This window comes from Pan troglodytes, chromosome 7 (genome assembly GCF_028858775.2).
Source record: "Pan troglodytes isolate AG18354 chromosome 7, NHGRI_mPanTro3-v2.0_pri, whole genome shotgun sequence".
Lineage (NCBI taxonomy): Eukaryota > Metazoa > Chordata > Mammalia > Primates > Hominidae > Pan > Pan troglodytes.
In genome coordinates this window covers 118,493,692-118,508,415 of record NC_072405.2, presented here as the reverse complement: position 1 = coordinate 118,508,415, position 14,724 = coordinate 118,493,692, and the positions used below count along the sequence as shown (strand labels likewise).

General features: G+C 40.2%; 1 protein-coding gene and 1 long non-coding RNA gene across 3 annotated transcripts in view; one reads left to right on the top strand and one right to left on the bottom strand.

Moving 5' to 3' along the window:
- LOC107976410 (uncharacterized) overlaps window positions 1–11,463 on the bottom strand; it is a 37,967-nt gene extending 26,504 nt beyond the window's left edge. The window contains exon 1 of the long non-coding RNA XR_001720364.4: window positions 11,370–11,463. This is a non-coding gene — a long non-coding RNA (uncharacterized LOC107976410). The remainder of the gene's footprint in view (window positions 1–11,369) is intronic.
- Window positions 11,464–11,484: 21 nt separating this feature from the next.
- EIF3E (eukaryotic translation initiation factor 3 subunit E) overlaps window positions 11,485–14,724 on the top strand; it is a 47,119-nt gene continuing 43,879 nt past the window's right edge. Inside the window, exon 1 of one of the 2 annotated variants that reach the window (XM_016959776.2) lies at window positions 11,485–11,674. In XM_016959776.2, the coding sequence (XP_016815265.1) occupies window positions 11,501–11,674 (174 nt within the window). In that variant the 5' untranslated portion in view covers window positions 11,485–11,500. The remainder of the gene's footprint in view (window positions 11,675–14,724) is intronic. The other variant, XM_063817347.1, reaches the window with a different exon arrangement.

The window sequence follows — 14,724 nt, the reverse complement described above, 5'->3', positions numbered from 1 at the left end:
TGAACTAACTACAGGCCTCCTTTCCTTTTTCTTTATTCCTTCCAAAAGGTACATGGGGTATAGTTATAAATACACCTAATTCCAGACCTCGTAGAACTCATAGTTTAGTGGAAGGGACAGATGGGTAAACAGGTAAGTAAATACAACATGACAAAGGGCATACCATAACTTTGAACAGTATTACTGTTCTCGTTGGTAACTCTTCTGCCTTGGGCCTCTGAAGTCCCTGGAAAACCCTGTTTTCCTGTTTGAATTCCAGGCTGAATATCTGCCTGGCTCCCTACATCATCTCAATATTTACTTTTTATTTTTTGGCTAGATCAGTAACTTGACTCGCATGCAATACTAGCTTAATTCCCTCATAGTCAGTTAATTATAGCATTGGCTTGAGATACATGACTTAATGTAACATGACAATTTTATTTTAAAATTACTTTCTTAAAGAGCCTGTATTTTTCACACCAAATATTTTAAATAAATGCTAAATAAGATTTTTGGCCAGATAATTCAAACTGTCTATTAGCCAAGAGAATGCATTCACTGGGTAACTGTCATTATTAGAAATCTATGCTGCATTCCAGTATCACTGTATTTCTATCAGTAAGCACAATCACCAACCACTTGGTCTGGTAATCAGGCAGGGAGTGTTTATCTGTACTGCAGGAATTTTTAAAGACGGATAACACAGACAGAATATTCTACAAGAGACACACAAAATTAGAAGTATTTAAACAAATACATAGGTATTTTAATTATGTTCTGAACTGGCTAGTGGTTTATATTAGCTTGTCAACTCTTTTAGCTTTACCACAATTCTTTTAGATTCCTCTGAGATACTCCCAATTACTGGAAATTGCTACCTTCCCCCAAAGAATGGGGTAGCCACATTCCAGGGCCTAGTGTTGGGGACAGATGAGAAAGAACAGTGACAGTTCCCCTTTCCCAATATCCTTCACTTCACATATTACGAGGCCTCAGAAATAGAGTAAAATTGACTGTCAATCCTAGCTTTATATGAGGTGGTAAGTGAAGAAAGAAGGGGATTAAAGTTCTCCAAAGGCATCTTCTCTCCAGGTGATTCTTTAATGAGGATGACAGCAGGATTGAGGCTTCTGGAAATTCTCACACAGGCATTAGGTGTAATCATAGGAAGTTCCAATAAGGTCCCTCAAGAGCAAGAGAATAAGGTCAGGAAAAAGTCATCTTCTGAAGATACATACTCCAAGAAACAATAATTATTTTACGAAAAGACATAGAAAACACTTAGATGTAAGATACGTATATATTTTAACCTAATTAAACTACTCCATTAATAGTTCATAACCCATCTCTATGGTTGTACTTATCACACTGCAGCAGAATTCTAAGTTTTGACCTATCTGTCCCTTCTACCAACCAGTGAGTTCCTTTACATAGGAACAGTATTTTAGTCATTTTTGTTTTGTTTTGTTTTACCCTCAGAATCTAGCACTGTGTCTGGCTCAGAAGAGGGATGAAGAAAATGTGTGTTGACTAAATGAGCTGGAAATATAACGAAAGAAGGCAGACATTGAATTGTAATAGGCATCTGCATGTAGTATACAGGAAAGGTTATTTGATTAAAATGTTAAGGCTATTTAGAAATATCTGAGATATATGGAATCAGCAGATATGAACATTCTGATTGCTAAAATATGTGCACCACAGTAGTGGCAGGTATTCATTAGACTATCCCAAAACATAAGCCAATTTCTTTCAAGAACACATAGTTCTAGATATCCAGGTTTTGTGCACATTCATTTATTTCTAGAGCATTTACATTTATTAAATACTTTTTTTTTTTTTTTTGGAGACGGAGTCTTGTTCTGTCACCCAGGCTGGAGTGCAGTGGCATGATCTCGGGTCCTGCAACCTCCGCCTCCTGGGTTCAAGCGATTCTCCTGCCTCAGCCTCCTGAGTAGCTGGGACTACAGGCACATGCCACCATGCCCAGCTAATTTTTGTATTTTTAGTAGAGACAGGGTTTCACCATGTTGGCCAGGCTGGTCTCAAACTCCTGACCTCGTGATTTGCCCGCTTCGGCCTCCCAAAGTGCTGGGATTACAGGTGTAAGCCACCGTGTCTGGCCTACTGAATAACTTTTATATGCCAGGTCCTGAGATGGGAACTGGAACTATAATAACAGATATTCATAGTCTTTTGTTATCAAGATGTTTAGTAGGAGGAAACAACAACAACAAAAAAGGCAAACTAAAATGTTATAGGCTTTGAGGCCAGGTGCCATGGCTCACGCCTGTAATCCTAGCACTTTCAGACACCGAGTCAGGCAGATCGCTTGAGCCCAGGAGTTTGAGACCAGCCTGGGCAATATGGCAAAACTCCTTCTCTGCAAAGAATATAAAAATTAGCTGGGTATGGTGGTACGTGCCTATAGTCCCAGCTACTCGGGAGGCTGGAGTGGGAGGATCACCTGAGCCCAAGGAGGCCCAGGCTGCAATGATCTGTGATTGTGCCACTGCACTCCAGCCTGGGCAACAGAGTGAAACTCCATCTCAAAAAAAAAAAAAAAGTAATAATAATCTTATAGGCTCTGAGATAAAAGTTTGTTGCCAGTAGAGAGTGGTAGAAGAAGAGACTGACGACTTTAGATAAGTTTTGCTAATGGGAAATAGAGAATAAAAAGATGCTTCATCCAAATCTTAAAATATGACAAGGTGATCAACAGGGTGAGGACAGAAGAGCATTTTAGACTGAAGGAGCTTTATTGAAGAAACAATAAACTTGGTCGCTTACTTGAGCAGAGCTTACTGTGGAAGGGGTGTAGGGTTCTGGAGAGATGAGGTCCCGAAGAACTTTATTTCATGGGCTAAGAAGTTTTGACTTTATATTACACAAAATTGGAAGTGACAGAGTATATTAAATTGCTAGGGCCACCATAACCAACTACCACAGACTGGTTGGGTTTAAGAACAGAAATTTATTTTATCAGAATTCCGGAGGCTGGAAGTCCAAGATAAAGGTGTTGATAGGGTTGTTTCTTCCGAGGCCTCTCTTTGGCTTATAGATGTCCATCTCTCCCTGTGTTGTTACATGGTCTTTACTCTGTACATATCTGTGTCCTAATCTCCTCTTCTTATTAGGACATCAGTTATATTGGATTAGGGCCCACCCCAATAATCTCATTTTAACTTAGTCACCTCTTTAAAGACTCTACTTCCAAATACAGCTACATTCTGAGGTACTGGAAGTTGTGACTTTGACATATGAATGTGGAGAGAATATAATTCAGCCCATAAAAGGGTTAGATCTAATTTAGATCATCAAGACAGCAGTGTGGACAGATGCAAGACCAGGACAGGGAGACCCTTTGGAAGACTATTGCAGTATTTAGTTTGTATGGGTGATGATCCCAAGGTTGGTTTGGTTGTTGTTTTATCCCTGTCATGGCTGATAATCTGAATTTGAACAAGAGACACGGAAGCATGGCAAAGGAAGATGTCAAAAGGGTCAACAGGAATATCATGTTAAGGATCACTGGCCTGCAGGATAGAATTCAGACTCTTTGGCACAGTCCACAGGCTTCTGACAATTTCCCTCTGATCCCTCAGTGCAGCAGACTCTTGTCCTGCCACTCAACACAGTGCACGCTGTGCCCTCTAGCCATAAAACCTCACAGTCTCCAATCACACTAGGCTTTTCCTCAAGGCCAAGCCTGTGTGCCTGCTCTGCCCTCTGCCTGAAATATTCTTTCTCCTCTTCTTAGCCAGCCAAACATCTATCTATTCAAGTAGAGGTAGTCAAATGTTGCCTTCTTCATGAAACTCGAACGTTCTCTGGCAGCGAGGAACTTCCTCTCCTAGACTCCCAGGAGTATTCTGCCTAGACACTCTCATTTGGTGCTATGACTAGTTTACATTTTACACACTTGCTACTCTGACTAAATTGTAAACTCCTTGTGGGCTGGGACTGGCTTCCCTTGTTTCCCCATAGCTCGATATTGTGATCACCAAATGGGAAAGTCTTCAATAAATATTTGATAAATGTGTGAGAATCAAAGTCTACACCTGTTACCACCTAGACACTACCAGGTAAAGCCTTGCCTGTGCTTTCTCTGTGATATCTCTCTTTAACTAAAACACTAAGAAGAGATTAAAGAAAGTCAGATTTTCCATATTTGGGGCTAAATCTCTCTTATAAAAAGAAACAAGATATTTTACAAACCAGCAAGGAAAATTCCAGGGGAAAAGCCAGGGGAATCAGCAGAGTTTCCAATCTGTCACCACTTTAATCCATCTTGTAAATAAATCACTTCCAGTTTAATTTTAAAGGACAAAACACCACTGTCTTCATGTCTTTTTCTATTTAAGAATTTAACAAGTGGCTCCCTTTGCCTATCTGATCAAATCCAAGTTTCCCCATATGGTTTTGAAGACCTTCCATGGCCTGGCTCTATTTTACTCATCAAATCCAGTGTCTACACAACTGTCAGAATCACCTCCCTGAAACACAGACAGGATTATTCACTATCATACTCAAAAATACTTCAAGGCTCCTTATGACCTAAGATAAATCTCAAATTCCTCACATTAGTTTTCTACTCTAGTAAGCCCTCATTTAATGTTGTCAATAGGTTCTTGGAAACCGTGACTTTAGGCAAAACTAAGTATAATGACACCAAGTTGTTGGGTTTATTTTCCTCATCAATGTTATAAGGAAGTGACCTTGAATGAAATGACATTACTAGAAGACCTGCTGTACTTTGTTTCGCTTAAGGCTGCAGTTTCCAAGAACTACCGACAACATTAAGTGGGGACTTACTGTACTTGGCCCTGGTTTTTCTTGTCCAGGAATTCTCCCCTATAGACTCCAATCGTCAGCTCACTTCCCGAGTTGTCCTTCACAGATATTTCTTACATTTTCCTGTTTCTGTGCCTCTACAGTGTTCAAGTTGTTCCTGAACCACCTGTACTGTTGTCTTCCATATATGTAGTACAAGTTAGCAGTCTTAATACAAAAGACTTCCAATCCACTAACCTTTCCATCTGCTCTACCTCCACTGATAATCAATTCCTGTTTGGGGTTAGTCTTGAACTAACAGCACCATCTGATATAGTTAATTGCTCTTTGCTGCTTGGGCCACTCTCCTTTGACTTCTAGGACACCACTTTCTCTTCTTCCTCCTCTTCTTTCTTCCATGAACTGGCCGATCCTTCTTTAGCTTTTTTATTTGATCTGAGTTATCCCAACCTCTACAGGTTGAAGTATCTAAGATTTAACCCTGCTAATCTCTTTTCTAAACACATGCATACTCAGATTTCATCCAGTTCCATGGTTTTCAATTTCATCAATAGGTTAAAAAGATCTAATTTTCTATCTCCAGCTCTATCTCCTTTCCCGATTCCAGATTCATATGTTCTACTGCCTAATTAATATCTCTACTTGGATGTCAAAAAGGCATCTCAAACATAGTATGTCCAAAACTAAACACTTTATTTCCCTCTTCCCTAAAACTTGCATCTGTCATACCCTTCCTCATCTTAGTAAATGGCCCTCAGTTCTTATAGATCTTACAAACGTCTCCGACGCCTCTCTTTCTCATCTAATCCATTAGCAAATTTTGCATTGAAAATACGTTCAGAATTGCACTGTGTCTACAATTCTTTCACTGCTACCACTTTGGTCCAAGCCATAATCATCTCTTTTTTGAAGTATTTCAATAGTATCTTTACTGCTCTCTCTGTCCCTGCACCCCTAACCCTCAAGGTGGTCTTTCTAGAGCTGATTATGTAAACTCCTCTGCTCAAAACCCTTATAGTAGCTTCCCATCTCATTTAGAATATAACCAAAGTCATTACCATGGCCTATAAAGCATTATGACATCTGGCCCACCATTGCTTCTGAGTCCATCTGCTACCACAGCTACTCTTAGTCAGCTCTAGCATTTCTAGCCTCCTTGCTAATTCTTGGAGGACTCCAAGCACACTTCTGCTTCAGTATCTTTATACTTAATATTCCTTCACCAGGAATGTTCTTCCTCTAGACAGTCACAGACTCTCTCACTTCCATCAGGTTACCTTTCAAATTCTACCTTATATGTCCGGGTATAGTGGCTCATGCCTGTAACCCCAGCACTCCGGAAGGCCAAGGCAGGAGGATCATTTGAGGCCAGGAATTTGAGATCAGCCTGGGCAACACAATGAGACCCTGTCTCTACAAAATTGTTTTTTAAAAAATTAGCCAGGCATGGTGGCACATGCCTGTAGTCCCAGCTACTCAGGAGGCTGAGGTGGGAGGATTACTTGAGTCCTGGCGGTTGAGGCTGCAGGTCAAGCTGATACCATGCTGCTGCATTCCAGCCTGAGTGACAAAGAGAGACCCTGTCTCCCAAAACAAAACAAAACAAAACAAAAAACCAAACAAAAAATTCTACCTTATAATTGAGGCCTTCTCTAACTACTTTATACAAATTAGCAACCTTTCCCCATCATTCTCTAGCCTTTACCTTGAGTTATTTTTCTTCATATCACTTATTACCACTTAACAAAGTATATATTTGTTAATATGTTTTTATCTATATCCTTCCACTTGAATGTAAGTTTTCTTTAGAGAATGTTGTTTTCTTTCCTTCTGTATTCCCTGGACCTAGAATAGTGCCTAGCATGTTGTAAGCATTTAGTTTAAATTGAATAAATTAATAATTATCATCTATAAGACTGAAAGCTCCTGTGGCCACAGACTAACACTTATTGATTATATATTCCCAGTAACACCTAGCTTAGTACCTTGCATGTGGTAAAAGTTCAGAATGTTTGTCAAATAGAATTGCATCTTATTTCTCTCTGCTTCTCAAAGATGCTCTCTGTTCCTTTTTGGAAAGTTTTCATACTGCTACCTGCTTCCTTACTTCCTATGCTCTACCTCACTTCTGGCTCTTTTCCTGTTTATATTTTATTACAACTTCCTGGGATTTCAGGAAACTTCAAATTACAACTGTTATTTCTCAACTCTTAGAGGCCACACAGACTATGCCCCACAATTTAGCAGCTTATACTAACATGTATTCTCTGCTTCATGGGCATTCATCCTTGCTTTCCCAACAATACTGTAAATGGCATAATGGTAGAGATCATATAATACTTCCACATCATTGAAAACATACAAGGTGACATGCATTGTAAGCAATCGATAACTATATCAACTCATCCAGAATAGTATCTCCATTTGCTTACTAGACATGACCACTCAGATATTTAATAGAGATCTCATTTTGCCTGAAACAGAACTCCTTGTTTAAGTACCCATGCATATATATTCCTTTGCCATTCTACCCCATATACTGGTCACCAGAAGGGACTCAGTTTCTTAAGCCCAAAGTGCAGGAATAAACGTCTTAATTTTGAGATAGAAGATTCACATGCAGTTGTAAGATCAACTTGTAAGCACAGGGGAGATCCTATTTGCTCTCTACCCAATTCACCCTAATGGTAACATCTTGCAAAACTACAATACAGTCTAGCACATCCTCAAACTATTAAACAGAGATGTAACCCAGCAATTCCACTCCTATACATATACCTGAGCAAATTGAAAACACATGTCCACAAAAATACTTGTACACGAATGTTTATAGTAGCATTATTATTATTATTATTATTTTGAGACAGAGTCTCGCTCTGTCACCCAGGCTGGAGTGCAGTGGTGCGATCTCAGCTCACTGCAACCTCCACCTCCCGGGTTCAAGTGATTCTCCTGCCTCAGCCTCCCAAGTAGCTGGGATTATAGGCGCATGCCACTACGCCTGGCTAATTTTTGTATTTTTAGTAGAGATGGGGTTTTGCCATGTTGGCCAGGCTGGTCTTGAACTCCTGAATTCAAGTGATACCCCCACCTCAGCCTCCCAAAGTGCTGGGATTACTATAGTAACATTATCCTTAATAGCCAAAAGATGGAAACTATATAAATTTCCATTTACAGATGAATGCGTAAACAATAAGTGGTCTATAACTACAATGGAGTATTATATAAATACAATGGCCATAAAAAGGAATGAAGTACTAATACCTGCTACAACTTGGATGAATCTTGAAATCATCATGTAAAGTGAAAAAAGTGGGACACCAAAGGCCACATATTATACGATTCCATTCATATAAGCATCTTGAATAAGGAAACCTGTACCGATAGGAAGTGGTTGTTTAGGGCTGGAGTGAGGGGAATGGAAGGATAGGGGAGTTACCCTTAACTAAAGGGTACAAGGCTTCTTTTTGAAGTGATGAAAATGTTCTACAATTGACTGTGGTGATGACTGCACTTATCTGTGTATGTCTGTGGAACTGTATACTTTAAATGGGTGGACTGTTTGGTATATAAATTTTATCTCAATAAAGCTGTTGAAAACAAAACATAAATTACAGTACAATAGCACAACTAGGATAATGACATAGTTAAGATCCTGAGCATTCCATTACCACAAAAATCCCTGCTATTGCCTTTTATAGCCACCCTTACTTCCCTCCCACCCCCACATCCTCCTTAACCCTTGGCAGTTACTAATCTAGTTTCCATTTCCATAATTTTGTCATGTAAAAATATTATGTAAATAAAATAATTTAATATGTAACATTTGGGAACTAACTTTTTTTTTTTTGAAATGGAGTCTTACTCTGTTGCCCAGGCTGGAGTACAGTGGTGAGATCTCAGCTCACTGCAACCTCCACCTCCCTGGCTCAAGCAATTCCCCTGCCTCAGCCTCCTGAGTACCTGGGATTACAGGTGCACGCCAGCATGCCCTGTTAATTTTTTTGTATTTTTAGTAGAGACGGGGTTTCACCATGTTGGCCAGACTGGTCTCGATCTCCTGACCTCAGGCAATCCACCTGCCTTAGCCTCCCAAAGTGCTGGGATTACAGGCATGAGCCACCGCGCCCGGCTGGGAAGTAACTTTTATTCACTCAGCGTAATTCCCTGGAAATTCATTAAGGTTGTTGTGTGTATAGCTAGTCCCCTCCTTTTTAGCTGAGTAGTATTTCTAGAAATTATTTTGATTTTTACTCTTCCTTATCCATCATATCCAATCCAGGAGCAAGTCTTGTTGGTTCTACCACCAAAGTCCATCTTAGATCTTATCTCTTCTCTCTACTTGTATGAATATACTTGTCTATACCACCATTAGCCCTCGCCCAGTCTGAGAACATCAAACTGATCCTGCTGCCTTCATTCCTGCCCCTTCACAATTCATTTACCACACAATAGTTAGAATACATTTCAACTAAAAATCTTTACATCAGGCCAGGCGCGGTGGCTCACACCTGTAATCCTAGCACTTTGGGAGGTTGAAGCGAGAGGATCATGAGGTCAGGAGATCAAGACTATCCTGGCCAACATGGTGAAACCCCGTCTGTACTAAAAATACAAAAATTAGCTGGGCACGTGCCTGTAGTCCCAGCTACTCAGGAGTCTAAGGCAGAAGAATCGCGTGAACCCGGCAGGCGGAGGTTGCAGTGACCCGAGATCGCACCACTGCACTCCAGCCTGGCAACGGAGAGAGATTCCGTCTCAAAATAAATAAATAAATAAACTTTACATCACTCTCCAAAGGCCTACCTCCTTCTTTTACTCATATACACATTCAAAAATATTTATTGAGTGCCAACTATATACTGGGCATTGTTTAGACTTTCGAGAAGCAGTTATTATATTTAAAATAATGACAAAATCCCTGATCTTGTGGAATTAATACAATAGTCAGGGAAGACCAAAAGTAAATAAAATAAGTAAAATATTGTAAAACAAAAAAAATAAAGCAGGAAAGCAAGATGAGAAGTTCTTGTAGGCAGGTTAGTTACATTTTTAAATAGACTGGTCAGGGAAGGTCTCATTTAGCAGATGACATTTGAGCAAAATATGAAGGAGACAGGGAAAGAGCTATGCAGATAACTGGGAGAAGAACATTCCGGGTAGAGGGAATAGCAAATATAACAGGACAAGACGAAAGCAGGATGGGAGTAGCTGAGGAACTGAAGGGAAATCTGTGTGGTTGGAGTCAAGTGAGCAAGAGGGGAACATTTAGGAGATGAGGTCAGAGAGGTAATGATGGGTCCAGATGATCTACTGGCTTGTTAGGTCACTTATAATACCTACTACATCTTTTACTCTAAATGAGATAGCAAGCCTTGGAGACCTTTAAGCATAATTTGACTTTTAAAACTTCACTCTGGCTGCTTTATGAAGAATAAAGCACAGGAGGAAGAGGGGAAGCAAGGTGATTAGTGAAGAGGTGATTCCCAAAATCAAAGCAGGAGATAGTGGTGGTGTGCACTAGAGTTGAAACTTTGGAGGTGGTGTGAACTGATTGGGTCTGAATATGCCGTAAAGATTAGAGTTAAAAGGTTTTTTGGTAGATTTCATGCACAGTGTAAGAGAAAAAGTCAACGATGACTCTAAGGTTTTGAGTCTGGGGAACTGTACATATGGAGTGGCCATTCACTGAGGTGAAGAGTGCAGCTGGAGCAGGTTTGGTAAGCTACATGGGGAAACTTGGTTTGGGACAAGCTCATGTTGAAATGCTGGGTACATTTGAGTCTGGGACTAATAGTCAGTGTTGCGGCTATAATTTGGGAGTTGTCAATGTGCAGACTGCATGCAAAGGACGTTACCATTTAGGGCATTGGTCTAGATGGAGAAGAGGTCCAAGATCCCTGGGGCTCTTCAAAATGAAAAGGCCTAAAAGATGAGAAGTAACTAGCAAAGGACACTGCAGAGTACTTAGAAAAAAACCCCATATTCCTTACCATAATCATGACCTGACCCTTGTCAAACTCTTTAACCTTACTCCCCAGTAAACACAGGCCATTCAATTTTTGAAACGCACACACTAAGTCCCTTCCTGTCTCATGGTCATTGTTTTTGCTGTACGTTCCAACAATCATGTTTTTACCCTGGCTCTAGTTTTAATCACCTCCTTCTCTTACCACAACTCTCAGCTAACTTGTTACTCTATCAGACTTTTCTCTAATTTCCTTAATTCCTATCTAAGTTTTCTCTAATCATCCTAATTAAATAGGTCCAACCCAACCATCTCCACCAAATTATGGCTCTTACTATATCTGAAATTTGTTTCACTTATTTTCTGTCTAAAAACCCACCCTCACTTTAACAATCGCTTACAAAATGATTAGCGTATGCCAAATGAAAAAGCCTAGATATTCTTCCCTGTATGCAACTTCCTGGAGAGCAGGGGCCTCCTCATGTTGTCCTTTGCCGCATCCCAATGCAGTCACATTGCCTCAGCAATCAATTCTGAGCTTTCAATAGTTATTAACGGAATAGATTGCAAGCCACTGACTGGTAATCGAAGGCCAGCATTAGAAAGAGGATACCGACAAACTTACAAATAGAGGGATCTGTTTCCGTCACTCGCGCCCTAACGCAAAGGGTGGGACAACCCGCGCGCATGCGTCGTTGTCCTCTGCTCTCCAGGGTAAACCCCGCCCCTTTCTTTAGGCCAGTTTTACCACAGCACATGCGCAGTACAGGATCTGTCTGTTCGTTTGTCGGCGCTACCAATAAAGTTTTAGTGAGCACAGACTCCCTTTTCTTTGGCAAGATGGCGGAGTACGACTTGACTACTCGCATCGCGCACTTTTTGGATCGGCATCTAGTCTTTCCGCTTCTTGAGTTTCTCTCTGTAAAGGAGGTGAGGGGGTCTTTGGGCGCAAGGAAGGCGTGGGGGCGGATGAGGTGCTGAGCAAGGCCGAAAGGCGGTATCTGTAGTCCTAGGCCTGACACGTGCGAGGCGGTCGCGAGTTTGGTTCCTGGACGGACACTAAGGATCTTCTGGTAGTTTAGCGTCGTCTCAGTTAAGAAGCACCGCAGTATTCGGCAGTGAGGAGGAGGGAGGTTACGGAGAGAGAAAAGACGTCTCTTTCACTTACTGAGGTGTCAGTGCGGGAGGGACTTTCGCATCATTTCTTCTGGGAAGTTGGCGATTCGCTGGTTTCGCTAGAGAACGTTAGAGCTTCACAGGCTGGCTTGTAAAAGCAACCTGGAGTGCTGTTAGAGCTTTTGATTTTTCTTTTGGGAACTGTGGGAAGCCTGGGCTTGGCTGTGGGTTTTTGCATGTCGAGTCGTTTGGAGTGATTCTCTTACACTTAAAATAAGTATCTAGCGCTTTAATTTCCATGAAGTTGTGAGTTCTTTGCGTTTTCTTGTCTTGGTTAAGTAGGACTTTCTAGAACAGCATATTTCGTCAGATGGGGACGGCGCTCCCCCGCCCCTCCCCCCCCCCAGAAAAAATCCCTCCTATCTTTAAATGTGTTTTCCAGTGGATATATTGTACTGACTTCATGTGGTTTGAATTGGTCGTTAATATTCAATTATCTACTCAAGATATCATGAATAAATGTGTAATTCTGGAACTTCATTTTAAAGCATATGTCAGTCCTAAAAGTTTTATTGGACTTGAAAGTTTTGGCTAAAAGAAAATTGACATTAGTTATACCGTGAGTTTATTGGGAAATTGATGCATTTTAATAATGCAAAGTAATTTGCAATGATGAAGGAATTCGAATTTTGGCCAGAAAAATAAGTGAGTTCTGTTTCTGGAAGCAGACTACAATATAAGTCTACTTAGGGAACTCTAGATTTGGGGAGTGGATTTTGTGTAGCAAAAGACAAAAAGCAATAAAACAAAAACGTCCCAAAAACCAGCGTCCAGGTGTTGTGGCTCGTTAGACAGGTATAATCCTCATATTCATATGCACCTTTTCTAAACATAGACAACTCTAAAGTTGTTGACGTTAGGTAACGGCTAAGATCATTTTCAGTAAATGTCCAAGAATGTCTTGTCATGTAAAACTTTCTCTTGATATATTTTTGCTTTGATTCTTCTTTTTACACCTGTATTTTAGACCTTGAGTAAAACATTCGCATCTGCATTGTTTTCTTTTCTGGAAAAGTGAGGACAAAAGATCTAGTAAAAATGCTATATTTTGAAAGCCTTTACCAGCTGCTTGTAGAAGTACTTCTGAACTAGCTGAACTTTATATATTTTTGTGTTGTTTATAATTTCATTTTTTTTATGGCACACAGAAGGAAAGGAGGAATATGTAAATGTGAATTAGATTTTCATAGGGCTAGACGAAAACTATGAACTGCAGGCAGTTGAGAATCAGTGGGAAAAACTGCCCAATACCCACCTCTTTGGAGAAAATGTTGGTAAGATAGCTGTAATACACCAAGAGGAAGACAGATGCTGGAGTATTTAATTAGCAATTGCTAAGTACATTTGACTCTTGGACAGTACAGGGGTTAGGAACGCTGAGCTCTTGCAGTCAAAAATCCGTTATAAGTTTTGACTCCCCCAAAACTTAATAAATCCTAATGCTGACAGGAAGGCTTACTGAGAACATGGACAGTCCTGTGTTGTATGTGTTCTATACTGTATTATTACAATAAAGTAAGCTAGAGAAAATAAAATGGTCTTAAATTATAAGGAAGAGAAAATACATTTACTTTTTAGTAAGTGGAAGTACATCATCATAAAGGTCTTCATTGTCTTCATATTGAGTAGGCTGAGGAGGAGGAGGAAAAGGAGGGGTTGGTCTTGCTGTTTCAGGGGTAGCAGAGGTGGAAGAAGTAGAGGAAGTGGATGGGAAGTCAGGAAAGGCAGGCACACTTGGTGTAACTTTTATTGAAAAAAAAGTTGTGTATACGTGGACCTGTGTGGTTCAAACCCTCGTCGTCTGTATAGGGCCATATAACTGAGAAATCCAAGATAAAACCCAGACATCTCACCACTAAACAACTTACCTATCCTTTAGAGTTGAATGTTTTTGATATAAGGTAAAAATAAATGTCGAAGAGGTAGGTACTGGTAGAGTGCTATCAAAATTGAGATTTTGTTATCTTCAGTGAGCAAAGAGGACTTTGAGGAGGTGAGGCTTTGAGTCTTGAAGGCAAAATGGTTAGAATAGAGTCAGTGATCCTGCTATGTGAGGATACAGCAGCCCCCCCACACCCCCTTAGCAGTTTCAATTTCTGCAGTTCCAGTTACTCATGGTCCAAAAATATTAAATGGAAAATTCCAGAAATTAGCAATTCGTAAGTTTTAAATTGTTCGCCCTTCTGGGTAGTAGGATGAAATCTGTCTCGCTCTCTTGCTTAAAACTGGGACATGAATCATCCATTTGTCCAATGTATCCACACAATATATGCTAACTTAATTGTTCTATTTTGTTATTGTTCATCTCTTGTTCCCAGTTTATAAATTAAACTTTATCATAGGTATGCATGTATAGGAAAAAAACAGTAAATATAGGATTGGGGCTATCTGCAGTTTCAGGCAGCCGCTGGGGGGTCTTGGAACATTTAGCTCATGGATAAGGGGAGACTATTACATTGCACCAAGAGAAAAACAGTTTCATATATTTGTTGTACATTGGAGAATATAAGATTCATGAGAGCAGAAGCTTCCTTGTGCTCTCAGCACATAATATGAGTCTGGCATAAAGGCTTTTTATGATTGTTTAATAAATGATTGAATGAATACATACTTGTTTCTCACTCTTCTTTATTTTCATGTGAAGCAGAAGGCCAGATAGTGAAATATTTAGGACCCTGGGCTCTGAATTGGACCTTTCATGACTCGGTCATTTAATACCTCTGTGCAGTCAGAGCAGATTCTTTTACCCTCTTAACCTTTTCTCATGAATAAAGTGTTAATACTACCACCAATCTCATCGGGTT